The sequence below is a fragment of the Papio anubis genome, chromosome 19, assembly GCF_008728515.1.
Source record: "Papio anubis isolate 15944 chromosome 19, Panubis1.0, whole genome shotgun sequence".
Lineage (NCBI taxonomy): Eukaryota > Metazoa > Chordata > Mammalia > Primates > Cercopithecidae > Papio > Papio anubis.
The window spans coordinates 51,440,093-51,455,991 of NC_044994.1; the positions used below are offsets into that span (position 1 = coordinate 51,440,093).

The 15,899-nt window shown below is 41.1% G+C and overlaps 1 protein-coding gene across 28 annotated transcripts in view; it reads left to right on the forward strand.

The window, feature by feature from the left end:
* ZNF532 (zinc finger protein 532) overlaps positions 1-15,899 on the forward strand; it is a 127,752-nt gene that overhangs the window by 65,866 nt on the left and 45,987 nt on the right. For 17 of the 28 annotated variants that reach the window (XR_004180091.1, XR_004180092.1, XR_004180090.1 and 14 more), the window contains 2 exons: positions 8,183-8,364; positions 13,060-13,236. The exons of 7 other annotated variants lie outside the window; for them this stretch is intronic. Coding sequence is in view for 18 of the 21 variants with exons in the window: in XM_031658866.1 (XP_031514726.1) it covers positions 8,183-8,364; positions 13,060-13,236 (359 nt within the window). In the remaining 3 variants the exon portion in view is untranslated. The remainder of the gene's footprint in view (positions 1-8,182; positions 8,365-13,059; positions 13,237-15,899) is intronic. 4 more of the 28 variants (XM_031658872.1, XM_031658870.1, XM_031658871.1 and 1 more) reach the window with 1 other exon arrangement.

Genomic DNA, 15,899 nt, shown 5'->3' on the forward strand with positions numbered 1-15,899 from the left:
CAGCCTCCCAAAGTGCAGGGATTACAGGTGTGAGCCGCTGCGCCAGCCTTGTAGTTTTCATCATGTAAGTCCTGTGCATGTTTTGTTAGATTTATTTTTTCAAACAATCATAAGTGGTATCATATTTTTTGGTGAGAACATATTGATCGCTAATATATATAGAGACAAATAATTTTTACATATTGTGTATCCTTTGACTCTGTTGAACTCAGTTATTGGTTTCAGGGTTTTTTTGGGTAAATTATATTGATTTTTCAGATATCAAAATAGCCTTGCATTTCTGAAATGAATCCCACTTGGTCAAGCTGCATATTTCTGTTTTTTGAGACGGAGTCTTGCTCTGTTGCTCAGGCTGCAGTGCAGTGGCTGGATCTCAGCTCACTGCAAGCTCCGCCTCCCGGGTTCACGCCATTCTCCTGGCTCAGCCTCCCGAGTAGCTGGGACTACAGGCGCCCGCCACCTCGCCTGGCTAGTTATTTTGTATTTTTTAGTAGAGACGGGATATCACTGTGTTAGCCAGGATGGTCTCGATCTCCTGACCTTGTGATCTGCCCGTCTCAGCCTCCCAAAGTGCTGGGATTACAGGCTTGAGCCACCGCGCCCGGCCATTCTTTTTATATATTTTGAATTATAATTGCTGCTATTTTGTTAAGAAGTTCTGCATCTATATCCATGTAGATTTCCTTTTTTGTTTTGTTCTTATCTGGTTTGAGATAGGTTGACACTCATTTTTTAAAGAATTGAGAAGTATTCCCTCCTCTTCAATTTTTCTGGAAGAGAGTGTGTATAATTGGTGTTAGTTTTTCTTTGTTTGGTAGAATTCTTTGTTTGGTAGCATTCTCCAGTGAAACCATCTGGACCTGGAGATTCTTTTTTTAGGGTTTAAAAAAAAAAAAAATACCTGCTGGGCTGGTGGTGGGGGAATTGGCAGAGATGAAAATTCCCCTTCGCTACTGGCCTTCTCTGACACCCACCATCTGGGTAGGGGCGTTAGGACAGGCAGCTCGTTACAGTCTCAAGAGGGTTGAATGAAGTCTTGACTCCACCTCGACTTGGCACAGATTGGGGTGCGGCCACAGTGTTTTCTGTAGGACTTGGCTGGAGTAGAGCAGTCTTCATTTAAAAGTTTTCTGTTTTCCTAGGCACCCCTTTCCTGGTCGTCGGCTACAGAGCACAGGCTTTTCTTGGGGATTTTTTTTTTGTCTCTTCTCATTGGCATTTTGGGTTACTAGCTTCTTCAGCTCCAAATCTGGTACATGTGAGGCAAAGAGAAACCTAGGGAACTGACTACCCTGTCATTCGTAGGGTCTTGAGGTCCCTAGCTAATCTTTCACTCCACATTTCAGAGTCCTTTTATGTTTATTTTATATATAATGTTCAGGGTTTTGAGTTGTACTTAATGGGAAGAATAGGGAAAGTGACTTTTATTCCATTTTCCTGAAAGTGGACGTTTTACTCCATTTTTTAAAAAAGATCCTAATGTAGCTGTCCTGTCTTCAGTGAGAGATTCTGTAATTGCATTATTGTGCTCTGTCCCATTATTGGGACTTTCAGACCCCAATCTCAGTTGTTTTTGCAATTAGGCTTCCTGGGAGGGTGACTTTCCATTTGACTTCCTGGGATTTCTGTTGTCTCTGAATTGAAGACATTTTCTCCGCCCAGTGTCAATTTCCTTTCTTAGCCCCGTCTTTAAAAGCAGTTAGGAGTGAGAATTGCTTCTTTTTCCTTTCACATCTGGTGAGCTGAGCCTCTTTTAAGACCTCAGCCTTTCTCTTAAGAACACACTTTTCTTGATTTAGCTCAGTCACTATCCCCTTTTTTAATCTTTCCTTTTATATTTTATTTTTTCCTTGGTATCATTTTGTATTTTGACCTCTGTTTATGTTTTGAACAGAGCCTGTCTCAGTTTCCCCAGGGTGCTTCTCTGCACCCAGCAAAGGGTCTGTCTGCCTGTGAGCACCAGCTGGGGCTGTTCCTCCTATGCCTCTCACCATCTCCCCTTACGCATGCCTTTAGCCTTCTGAGACTGCCAGTATGCCATGGGTTAAAGGAAGGTTTGGGTGGCATTTGGTGCATTCTCTTTGCCAGTTGCTGCTCCTCCTCCAAGTGTTCCGTGGACAATCTATGCAGAACTAACAGTCGCCAGAGAGACTCAAAAGCACTGCTTCCTTATTAACTGGCCTGTGCTCAGTGACCCCCAAGAGCAGGTCTCTGGTAAGAGCTGTGTTGGAATATATGGTTTTAACTTGAGGCTCTCTTTGCCATACGTTCCCAAAGCTGTCTTGGGATTTGATCACACTGTACTACACGATCTGGACCAGGAACCCAAAGCCTGCTAGGCTGAGATTAGACTGCCTGCATGCATCTGCTTACCCCTTGGAGGAGGCGGTGGCAGAGGGAGAGAGCCAGAGGGCTGAGGACCTTTGCGGGGATCACTACCTTCCAGGGAGCATGGAATCAAGCAGTACAATAAAAACAGAGTTCTGAGCAGTTGACTCTTTAGCCATTAAATCTGCCCCAGTTAGGGGTTTGTATTCTGATCTGTCTGCTTAATAATCCCGGCTTTGGGGTATGTTGAGAAAAGGGAGTGGGCGAGAGACCAGAGGAGCTTTCCTCTTCTCCATAAAGTATTTAAGAGCTGAGGACTGTCGTTTGAATAATTGATAAATACCAATTTAGTGTGTTGGGATGTCATTGCTTCAACTCCTCTTAAAACCATGTCTAAATTTAACCAACTATAGACTGGAAATGCTTTCTGTAACCCCTTAATTTTAAAAACCTGTTTTCTTCTTGTGGCATTTATATCAGCTGTAGAATCACAGAATGCTATAGGTCTTTTGACCAGCCCTTTTATTTTACAATTGAAAAAAGCAAATGCCCAATTGGTGGCAGAGCCGGAACTCAAGGCAAAGTTTCTGTATTGCTGGTTCATTCTTTCTGCTTGTCTAAGATGTCGAAGCATAGGCTCTTACAGCCGGAGGGACCTTAGGAATCACGTAAGGATGGATTCTTGGGGTTACTTCCAAGTCACTTTCCGGAGTGTGGATAAAGGTGACATCTAAAGTGGTCCTCGTTTTCGGGAATTGCTGGTTCACTTTAGTTTCGGGAACTTTCTGGGCATCATTAATATAACATACTAACTATATTCCCGGGAGCAGCCTCTGCTGGTTCTCATTTCTAGATCCGCTCTGCTCAGACAGCTTCCTCTGGAAACCGGGGAGCTCACCTGAATTCCTCCCTTCCTCCCTCTCCCAAAATACCCTTATTAGCTGAAGACTCATGACCCTTGGTTTTTGGTCCTGCTCTTCTAAGTGTTTAATTTAAATTTTGGTCAAGACTAGTCCTGTCCTAGTTTATATTTTAGTGTTATCAAGTTTTAATTTACCCATATTCTTCATTAATAAGCATCTAAGTAGATTATATGTGTTGGCCACATAGCTTTCTGTAAATTTGTTCATTTAACTGTCAATTCTTGTTAGGGATGTTTTGTGTAGCAGAATGATTTGAGGACAAAACCAGCACAACCGTCTAACTCTGTGAGCGAAAGGCATACAGAGCCAGCTCTGCTGTGTTTGCCTGGTATGACTTCCATTTAAGTGAGATCTGAAATGAAATGCTTTCTTTGTGTTCTCAGTCTGAAATTGGACAAAAGTGAAAGCCACAAAACAAACTGGTATACTTTATTATTTTTGGATAATTATACTGTAGACAGAAGATTATGGAACTGCTTTTAATGAGGTGAGAGTAATTTACTTAGCATCTGGGCTGACTGTTAAGCTGGCATTGTTTCTGACTTTAGCTGCAGTGTTTCATGTTGGTGTAGGCTTTTGGTCTGTTTGAAATTTAAGCATAAGTGTACGGCCATACTTAATTTCTCTAGCCTCTCTCACTGTTTCTCACGTACCTCTCTCAGGCTGTTTTCTGCCTACAATATGAGCAAAAACACGTATAATTATTTTTCTTATTACTCAGCTAATTCCTCATCTATAGAAAGAGGATGTCAAGCTTGAACACTCTCTGATTCCTTAACTGGCCAGAATGTACCAGGTTCCCCCTTCCCTGTAGCCTGCATTAGCATGCCATTGATGGATTTCAGTGCCAGGATTGGATAGCAAAGGCTCAAGAAGGGTGCAATGGCTGATGCCTCTAATCCTAGCACTTTGGGAGGCCGAAGTGGGCAGATCACCTGAGCTCAGGAGTTCGAGATCAGCCTGGGCAACATGGTGAAACCCTGTCTCTACTAAAATACAAAAAAATTAGCCGGGTGTGATGGTGTGTGCCTGTAGTCCCAGCTACTTGGAAGGCTGAGGCAGGAGAATTGCTTGAACCTGGGAGGCAGAGGTTACAGTGAACTGAGATCGTGCTGTTGCACTCCAGCCTGAGCGACAGAGTGAGACTCTGTCTCTTAAAAAAAATGAGTACAGTCATCTCTTAGTTTCCTCAGGTGTTGTTTCTAGGACCCCCTTCAGATACCAACATCTGAGAATGCTCAAGCCCCTGTTATAAATGGCACAGTATTTGCATAGAACCTAAGCACATCTGCCTGTGTCCTTTAAATCATCTCAAGATTACTTATAATATCTAATAGTGTAAATACTATGTAAATAGTTGTTATACTGTATTTTTTATTGTTGTATTGTTATTTTTTTCCCAAATATTTTTGATCTGTGGTGGACTGAATACATAGATGCAGAACCTCAGGATACACAGAGTCGGTTGTAATTGCAAAGCGTGGAATGTGGGTACTTTTCAGCTTTATTTTCCTATAGCTTTCTAGTATTACCTGACTATTGAAAAGTAATGTTTACTTTAAAAAGTAACAGTTCAACCGAGCAAATAAGTCTGCTGTAGAATAGAAATTAACTGTTTATTACCTAAGTACTGAAAACATTTATCCATTTTTAGATGACATAAGTAAAATGTCAAGAGACACATAAAACCACGTAGGTGCCCTTTCTTATGCTTTCTTCTATTGAAAAGGCAGTTACCGTCACATTCAACTGCTTTATCCTCTACTAAGTAGCTTCAGCTTGTATAGTAGAGTGTTAGAATTTTAAGATATATTTTAATTTACTTGATTAAAAAAAGTAAGGAAAGTCAGTCATTACAGGCCCCAAAGAAATCCTTGTCTGCCCTCATGCTGAAATACATCCCCCCAAACCCAGAGGATGTTCATCATTTTCATGAATTCAAAGCATTCCAGAAAAGCTGATGGAAGATACTCCTTTGTGCTGTGAAAATGCATCACCACTATCATGGGAAGCAGGGATGACAAGTTTTCTATAACAGGAACAGTGAATACAACTTGAGGGAATACAGTTAAGCAAATGATGTCATATGAGTTTAAAACTATTGATACCATGCAACCATCAAGGAGGAGGATGTCTCCAACCAAAATAGCTTGTTTTTTTCCTCAAAATGGAATGAAGCCGGCATGGTGGCTCATACCTGTAGTCCTAGCACTTTGGGAGGCTGAGGCAGGAGGATTGCTTGTGGCCAGGAGTTTGAGACCAGCCTGGACAATATGTGAGACCCTGTCTGTGCAAAAAAAATACAAACATTGGCTGAGTGTGGTGGCGTGTGCCTGTGGTCTCAGCTACTGGGGAGGCTGAGGAGTGAGGATCGCTTGAGGCCAGGAGGTGGAGTCTGCAGTGAGCTGTGATCACGACACTGTACTCCAGCCTGGGCAACAAAGTGAGAGCCTATCTCAAAACAAGAACAAAAACAAAACCCAAACAGAATGGAGTCAAGGAGTAGAGGAGGCAGGTAAATAAAGATAGAAATGCAGGGGTAACTAAGATATGCATGCATCTACAGAAACTAAAGGCAAGGTCTCTAGTGTCCAGCGCGACTCCCCGGTGACCATTTTCTCCCACTTCAGGAATTGCAAAGTATGAAAGCATTTTGATTTGAGGCTGTAGTCCCTATGACTCCCTCTTTCTCCTTGTGCTTCTGTACCGAAAGTGGGTGAGGAGCCTCAGCTGATGGGAACGAGTGAGTGCAGAGTCGTACAGCTGGGTGGGGAGACATGATGATGATACATTCCAATGAATTTAAGTAATTCCTTGTGCATCTTATATGTATTGTGAAGGATAACCATTTGTAGTATATCTTGATGAAAATGTGAAAATTTTTTTCAGGGAACACTGTCTGCTTTTTAGATTTTCTTTCCATTTTCTACCATTCTAAAAGTAGTACAATCACATTACTTTAGATAAAAGAGAAGCAGCAGGGGAGGGGGACTCACGTCGACACTGACATACTGTGGGCACTGTTGGTATATTTGCTAATGGTTTTCCCTGTGTGTTTTTGTTTATTCATTCATTATATCCCCACCCCACTCCTAGACTCCAGTTCAAATCCTGGTTCTTCCACTTAATAGGTTTGGAGCCTTGGGCGAGTTTCTTAACTTTACTGAACCTCATTTCCTTATCTGTAAAATGGAGATGTTATCTGCTTCATAGGTTATGAGAATTAAATGAGATGATGTACTTCAATTTACTTAATGTATTTTAAATACCTAGCTTAATCTTACCATTTGACTCATGGTAGGATGGGACCAATGTATATATTTTAATATAACATATATACACACACATGCATGTGTGTGTGTATATGTATGTATATAAATGTATGTGTGTGTGTGTATATATATATAATGTTTTTTGACTTCTTTTAGTATAGAAAATGCTAACTTTATTCCCAAGTAAGTGCAAGACATTTTAAGTTGCCTGTGGAAGTTCAGACATGATAATTCCCTGCCTGGGACTGTGTGAAGGTAGATAGAAGACTTGAGTTCACAGAAACAAATGATTACCTGTGGTAATGTAGATGTTAACAGGATCTGTTATTAATGAATCTGTTGACTGGTTTTCCTTGCTGTGGCTTGTTTTAACCTTTGAAATATGTGTTACGAGAAAAGGAGTGCTGTTTTTTTAATGATGCTAACTTCATCAAAGCTACCTGTAATGTTCTTATTTTGTGATTATAATAAACATTTTGTGGGATAAAATTGTTATTTTAGTCCTTTCAGGAGAAAATCAAGAAAGAATTTTCAAGTGAGTTTCCTATTTTTCTTAGTCTAAGTCACTTGGAAGTTTAAACCTTAATTTTTGGGCGTGCTTCAAAAACTAGAAGAATAAAAAAAGTTGTTTTAAAATTTCTTAACTGTTGTCAATATAAACAAATGCTTTGAATCTTAGCAAGAATCTATATTTTGAGGCTTTCTTTGGCTTTAATACAAATTGTACATTTTAGAAGATGGTAGATAATTTGTGTTTGCATGAATTTCTGAAAGTATTTAAACACAGTTTATGTCATATGCTATGTGAGGTTTATTTTTGGGGTGGAAGTAATAAGTCCTCAGTTTATGTTTACTTTAATTTTTTTTTGGTTTTGTGTTTTTAAAAATATACCATGTTTATTGCCTATATCCAAGAGGATGAAAAATAGTGTTTTGGGTTTTCCTGGATAGTTAATGATATAGAGCCTTTTCCAAAGAGGATTTCACCTTTAATTTTATTTTATGCATAATCAGATTTTAAGCTCTATAAAATTTTAATTTAATGTCTAAATTTATATACTTGAACTTGAGTTCCTTGGTTTTAATTATAAATTTTATCATGGCCAGGTCATCCATTTAAAGGCCAATTTAAGTGCAAAAAGAACAAATAATTGCTGTAGCCATTCTTTTGCATTCCTGTATTTCAGATTTCAAATAACTGGTCGAGGAACAATCGGATTAGCTTCTAATTAATTTTTATTATTTTGGAGAAAGCTTTTTATGAATTGTGAGGACTGTGACTACTATCAAGATACATATGACTATAAACTTGTTACTATGTATTAAAATTGTTTGCTCACATAAATTTGTAAGAATGCCTCTCTTCTTTGCCCTAAGCAAAATGCAAAAGTAACAGAATTGGAACTCTGCTAAAACAGATGTTTTTAGCTCATACTTTGAGATGAGCCTGACTACATAGCACATACTGTGATTTTACAGGATAAAGAATTGTACGCAGGACATGTAACTTTCAAGTTGGCTCTTCCCTTGGGCTTAGAATCAATTACTGTAGTATTTGAAATGAAGGATGTATAATTATCTGGAGGTTTAACCACGGTTCTTTGCATATTAGAAAGTACTTAGTAGGACCAACCCTGTTTCCCCCTTTGGTTTGTTTAGAAGACTTGCACTATCTGCCAGATGCTGCTTCCTAACCAGTGCAGTTATGCATCACACCAGAGAATCCATCAGCACAAATCTCCCTACACCTGCCCTGAGTGCGGGGCCATCTGCAGGTCGGTGCACTTCCAGACCCACGTCACCAAGAACTGTCTGCACTACACGAGGAGAGTTGGTTTTCGGTCAGTATTATCATTCACTTATGTGCAAGTAAAACTCGTTCACTTACAACCGCACAGCATTTTGAGTGGTCTGCACACACGGTTTTCTGGGTCATACAGTGATACCTCGATTAACAGATCCTCTGGGAACCTAGCTCGTTTGTAGAGTCCATCTGTTTGAATCCTCTTAATGTAATGTCGGCCCTGCTGGTCCTCGCAAATCGGAGGGTCATGGGGCCTGTCCTTTTAGGCGCAGTCTTGCATGTGTGCAGGTGTGACTTTGTCAGGTTTTTTTGTGCCTCTACCGTTTTTAACAGACTTTTGCTATCATACTCTTTGCATTTTAACCCCTGCAAGAAAACTATACATTCTGTACCTCTTAATATTTCCCCTTCTCATGAAAACAGAAATAGTGCAATGGTCTTTTACTTTTATTTTGTCCACGTTGAAGGATGGGGTGTATGTCCCAGCCTTGCACTCCAAATAACTTCCTCCTCCTCCCCACTCCTCCTCCTCTCCCTCCTCCCTTCCTCCTCCTCCTCTCCCTCCTCCCTTCCTCCTCCTCCCTCTCCTCCCTTCCTCCTCCTCTTCCCTCTCCCCCCTTCTCTCCCCTGTCTTCTCCTCTCCTCTCCCTCCTCCCCCTTCCTCCTCCTCCCTCTCCCTTCCCACTCCTCCTCCTCCCTCTCCCCTTCTCCCTCCTCCCCATTTACTCCTCCCTTCTCCTCCCTCCCTCTTCTCCCCTTCCTCCCTCTTCTCCCCTTCCTCCTCCTCCCTCTCCCCATTCGAGTTCTCTCATTCCTCCCTTGTCTCTTCTGTGTATCTTCACTGTGGTCCCTTTTACTGCCCCCCAGGATTCTCAGATGTGCATTGTACAACATCTGGTAAATCTAATGTTAGCTAGTGTTGAATGATGATACATTTGAACTTTTTTCTCCATCTTATGACCTTCTGGTGCCTTTTATATTTTCACTAAGAAGATTCCACCAGAAAACATGTCCATTGATACACAGTGTCTTTGTTAATAGAGGTATTACTGTACTATATGTTTATCTTAACATTACGTATTTGCTTACCTGGTACCTTTGTTAGATTGTTAATATGCAATGATTTTTTTTTTTACCTGTAATAAATTATGTTTAATAAAAATGAAGTCCAGTTAGCATGATTTGATGGTTTTATTTAAGTTTAGGTTATGTTATCATCAATTCCTAGGTGGTTCTGCCCAGTTTTCCATTAATAACACTAAGCTATGAGACTTACTTCACATTTTATCGCATGCCTCCAAACCTGTAATGCACAAGTGTTTTATGAATTGAGATCTAGCCTGGTGGAAACCTTTGGCTTGGAAATCAAGAAACCAGTTTTCTTGTACCACTTCTGCCAGTAACTAATTATGTGGTAATTCACGTATTCTCTCTGTACTGTGGTGCCTCTGTCTATAAAATTGGTGCATTGTCTGCCTCCAGCTCCACTGGGATGTTACTGAGTAAAACAGGATAATCAAAGGTGCCCCAGATCTGCAAAGTCCATGCAGAATAATACTTTCGTTCTTGCCATCACGTTTTGAAACCATTATTAATGGATTCTGCGTTTAATAATAGAAAGCAGCTCTGCAGCACTTCCCAAGTGCTCTTCTTTGCACTGATGTCGAATTTTTCTCAAATGTTTAGTTTTTCTGATATAATGAAAGTAAACTTAGGTTGGTATGATTAAAAGAAGTATGACTTCTGCAATTTTAGCTATTGCTGCTGTCTTTCCTGAATTAAAACAGAAGCTCCACATGCAGGCTGAAAGTAATGAGCCCACTTGGGAAAAGACCATCCTTGCCCTTCTGTTCTTTTGCCCTACTCACAGAGTTGTTCAAATTTGGTATTTTGAATTGCATATTTCAAGTTGTTAACCAAAAATTTTGTGTTCAGTGTGGATTTTTTTCTCCCTGGACTTGAGGCTATATGGGGCTGGTAAAAAATGATGTGTTGTGAAGTTTAGTTCATATTGACTGCTCCTTTAGAAGAGAGGAACATTTTTAACCGTAATGCTTTTCCTCTGCTGCTTCATGTAATGGTCCATGTTCATGTTTAAGTGGGGCTTAGTACCCCTGTGGCCTTGTCATGTTTTCTGCTCCCTTTGGCTTTATAGTTACTCATTTTCAATATGTCTTTTCTTTAGCCAGAGGAGTCTAATGTGGCAGCATGGTTCCCACGCCTCACTTTGTCTCGTCTTGGTGCAGTGTGCCTTGCTGTCTCTCCTCCTGCTCATATTACATCTCCCAAATATTGATGGGTCATCCCTGGCTCCTGGTTAACTTCGTAAAAGTTATATATTGATAAAAGTCAAATATTTTTTCTGAATTTTCCTGCCTCTTGATACACTGGACTCTGTATCTAGAAAGGGGAATGGTTATAGGATTTTATACTGTAAACTTTTTTTTTTTAATTCAAAAAATAAAGAAAGTTTATTGCTATCCAGAACAGGACTTCAGGATATTACGTATTTCTTAGTAGACAGGATTTTTCATAGCATTAAGATACTGTATGAGCCGTTCGAAGTCTGCCTTTCTTTGTCTTATTTACATCCCCCATTGGCCTCTGGTGCCCCCTGAAACTCCTCTTCTTCCTGTAGGCAGATGTTGTATGACTTTTTAAAATACCCTGCTTTCGTTTCTTACTTGTTAAAGAGGGTTTCCCTTGGCCTCCATGGCGTTCTCTGGGTTGAGTCACAGCCACTTCCTTTTGCTTCAAAAAATTCCATCTTTATTTTAGATACTTCCTTTTTATTTGCTGTACATTAAACCTTCCTCTCACTCCGAGTGACTTCAGGTTATTATTGCTTTTCTCTGTATTCCTTTTTGTCCTTCCTGGGTCTTTTGCCCTTTGAACACCACCATCTTTCTATCCTTCATGGGAAAATCTTCTGTTTATAGTTATGGTGTGGTGGGTCCTTCAGTTTCATTAATTACTCATCTACTTTTGTTTTACATAATCTTCCTCTTTCATGGGAGTTGTAGGCTTCTAGGTTTGGGAAGAACTAAAAATGATCTATTTTAACTCTTCTCATTTTACAAATGAGTAACTGGCTCAGAGAGGAGCATTAACCTGTTCAAGATAACCCAGTAAGTTAACCCAAAATGGTTTCAGTATGCTTGGGTGGCTCTATTGCCTGAAATACCAGTTCAAGTAGATAGGCTAGCGAGGCTTTCCTTTTATTCTCCTGTTGTTACTAGTGTTTTAACATAGCTGTTGCTGAACATAATGCCTTAAGTCACTGGAAATGCTAATGCATTAGTTATGATTTTTAACAGAATGCTTGCAAAGCCTAAATAGAATGCATGTAATCCAGAACATGCCACTCCTGTGTAACTTTGGAAGCATCTCCATGATTCAGAAGGGAGGTTCTAAGAATAGAAGCATCTTAGATTGTCATAGACGTCTTTGGATACTTCCCCCTGGAAACCAGGCCTTGTCTGCAGTCTTTCTTCCCTGGGTAGTTTACATCCGGGAGCACGTATGTTCAGTTGTATTAGAAGTATATTTCTGGAGACTTTTGTACCTGCAGAGAGACCACTCTTAAATAGTTTTCAGGTGTGAACAAGGAAGACTTGGTCATCAAGTGGAGGTGTTATAAGTGTTGCTTAGAGTCTTTGTGTGAAAAAGATGAGATAGAGGAGAAATGTATTTTAGTTTTAAAGTTTGTCTTCATTGGATTATATCTGAGCAAGTAATTAGCTAATTGTGAGATTATAAGCTAGAGAGACAATTTTTTTTTTAAGAGATGCTGAATTTTCAGAGGTTTATAATTCATGCAATTTCTTAAACAAATGCAAGTGTACTTAAATGTATTTTCTAGGAGACAGAACACCTAGGTGGTTGACCTTCTCTATCCTGTGGACCACCATGAACCCTGTATACATTGACCACATCAGTGTGTACCAGGAAACAGTGGGCCGAGGCCTTGGAGCCAGAACTTCTTTGTTCTTCTCTGCCCCTGTGTTCATGGCATGTAGGTTTAGACACTGAAGATGTCTTCCATTAGAAATGCCATTTAGGTCCTGGGGATGGGTAGGAAACTCAGAGCCCAGGTGCCAGCATCCAGCATGTGGAGGCCTCTCCAAAAACAGTAGTCTGGAGACTTGCCATCCATTCTTAAAAATGTTAATTAAAGATGCTCCAAAAATAGACTATTTGAGTTTCATTTTTCTTCTTCATGATCTTTTCTCTTAAACATATAAAAATAGGCTGGGCATGGTGGTTTACACCTATCATCCCAGCATTTTGGGAAGTTGAGGTGGGTGAATTACTTGAGGCTAGGAGTTTGAGACCAGCTTGGCCAACATAGCGAAACCCCATCTCTACTAAAAATACAAAAATTAGTTGGGCGTGGTGGTGCACACTTGTGATCCCAGCTACTTGGGAGGCTGAGGCATGAAAATTGCTTGAACCTGGGAGGTGGAGGTTGCAATGAGCCGGGATCACACCACTGCACTCCAGCCTGGGCGACAGAGCGAGACCTTGTCTCAAAAAAAAAAAAAAAAAAAACACACACAAAAAGCATAAAAAATTAAATTGATTTGTAATAGGAAAAAAAACTAAAATATACTTCCAAAGGGCCATTAAAAGCCTAAAAGGGCTATGAAAGTATGTTCATCTCACCCAGTTTTTGCAGTTACACGTGTGTTATGGTCTTGTGCTAATGACCATGTGTTTATTTTTCTAACAGATGTGTGCATTGCAATGTTGTGTACTCTGATGTGGCTGCTCTGAAGTCTCACATTCAAGGTTCTCACTGTGAAGTCTTCTACAAGTGTCCTATTTGTCCAATGGCGTTTAAGTCTGCCCCAAGCACACATTCCCACGCCTACACACAGCATCCTGGCATCAAGATAGGAGAACCAAAGTAAGTCATACCGACTTTCGATTTTTACTCCACTGCTTTATTAGTAATTTAGAGGCGAGGTGTAGTAGTCGTTCTATTGAATAACATTTACCAAGATCTGAAAAATTACACAGCTATGCCAATTTTGATGCTTTACGAAATACAGCTCAAAGCTCATCCAGATCTTTCTATTCTTTCCAGGTAAAGACATTGTCCAAAAATGTTACCTATTATTTATGCTCTTGTCACGAATTTTTCCTCAGCAAGTAAATTATTTATATATTTTTTTCTTAAGATGAATTTTTTTTTTTTTTTGGAGGGGGGGACAGAGTCTTGCTCTGTTGCCCAGGCTGGAGTGCAGTGGTGTGATCTCGGCTCACTGCAACCTCCGTCTCCTGGGTTCAAGCGATTCTCCTGCCTCAGCCTTCTGAGTAGCTGGGACTACAGGTGCATGCCACCACACCCAGCTAATTTTTTGTATTGTTAGTAGAGACGGGGTTTTATCGTGTTAGCCAGGATGGTCTTGATATCCTGATCTCGTGATCCCCCCACCTCAGCCTCCCAAAGTGCTGGGATTACAGACGTGAGACACCATGCCCAGCCTCTGAAGATGATATTTAACAACTCCTAGGAAAACTATTTTTTAGAAACCCTGTCATCTTTAAATTTTTCCATAGTTCCTTTTTTATAGTGTACACTTTTGCTTAAAAAGTAACATTTTTAAGATGAAAGCAACTTAAGACACTGGTTACTGAATTTAACTTCATAGCCAGTATAAGTCCCTGATTAGTAAAAATTTTTTTGCCTTAATCTTGCTCTTAATTTGATTGATTTTTGCTTTGTGGAGTCTTTAGTAATGAAGTGGTTCTTTGGCAAACAGGGGCTGGCTGCCTGCAGTAGGGGCAGCTTAGCAAAGAGGAGGGAGTGTAGGCACTGGAGCCAGTTGGAATCCTGCCACCCACTGGCTGGGTGACCTGGGGCCTGCACTGTCTCAGCCGCCATCTTCTCCCCCGTGAAGTGAGGGTCCTGCTTCAGTGAGAGAGATGACGTATTTAAAATGTGTAGCACGATAGTCCCTGTGTCTGGAGCACGGAGGGCTCTGTCAGCATTCGTTCGTTCCTTTGTGTCTTCACTCCCTCCTTGTGCACACAGCACTGGATTAATGCTCCTGATTGTGCTCATTTTATTCCTGGATTAGTTATGGCAACATAGAGTTTGATCATTACAAGAAGCTAGATTTGCCATCCAAATCTGTTGGTGTTTTTTTGCCCATATCTCCATAATTAAGGAAGTATTAGGGGGAAGATATGCAGGTATGCCATATTTTACACACACATACACCCCCCCCCCCACATACACACACAAACACACACAAACACACACACACACACACACACACCCCTGGCTTTTGTTGAAACATTTAGTTTTGAGGAAACGTGATTGAATACTATAGAAGTAACTGCTTTATATATATAAACAAACTGTGTTGAAGTTAAATTTTATTTTAATAAGACCTTCATTCTGATCTTTGTGGGGTGATCCCAAAAGGAAACACATTACACAGTCAGGAATCCATACATGGCTTGATGGCCCTGAAGATGGGGATTAGTGAATTTTACTGTCTTCAGTTTTCAGGACAGTTAGACTTCTGGGTACTAATGCAGCCTTTCCCCTGGAGTGAATGTAGTTTTTATTTGGTTCTTTATTAAAATAAATAAAATTTGATTGTCAGAAATGTGTGTGACATCTGGAACAGTAGTTGTTACTCAGAATGTAAGGAAGCAAATGATTAAAATAGGCTAAAACCGTATTCCTCAAATTTGGCTATTGTATAGAAAGCAATTATTCCAGTGTTTTCTTTTCTTTCTCTCTTTTTTTGAGATGAAGTCTCTTTCTAATCCAGGCTGGAGTGCGATCATGCCTCACTGCAGCCTCGACCTCCTGGGCTCAGGTGATCCTCCTGCCTCAGCCTTTCTAGTAGTTGGGACCACAGGTGCGCACACGCACCACCACGCCTGGCTGATTTTTCAGTTTCCTGTAAAAGACGGGATCTTGTCGTGTTGCCCAGGCTTGTCTTGAACTCCTGGGCTCAAGCAGTCCTCCCAAAGTGCTGAGATTGCAGGTGCGAGCCACTGCACCCCGCCCCAGTATTTATTTTCTTCCTTTCCTTCTCTTTCCCTTTCCCTTTCCTTTCCTTCTCTTTTCTTTTCCCTCCCCTCCCCTCCTCTCCTGTTTCTTTCTTTCCTTCTTTCCTTCCTTCCCTCCTTCCTTCGTTCCCTCCCTCCCTCCTTCCTTCCTTCTCGGAGTCTCTGTTGCCCAGGCTGGAGTACAGTGGCATGATCTCAGCTCACTGCAAGATCCGTCTCCCGGGTTCACACCATTCTCCTGCCTCAGCCTCCTGAGTAGCTGGGACTACAGGCGCCCGCCACCACGCCTGGCTAATTTTTTGTATTTTTGGTAGAGATGGGGTTTTACCATGTTAGCCAGGATGGTTTCGAACTCCTGACCTCGTGATCTGCCTGTCTCGGCCTCCCAAAATGGTGGGATTACAGGTGTGAGCCACCGCACCCGGCCCCTCCCTCCCTCCCCTCCCTCCTTCCTTCCCTCCCTCCCCTCCCTCCTTCCTTCCCTCCCTCCCCTCCCTCCTTCCTTCCCTCCCTCCCCTCCCTCCTTCCTTCCCTCCC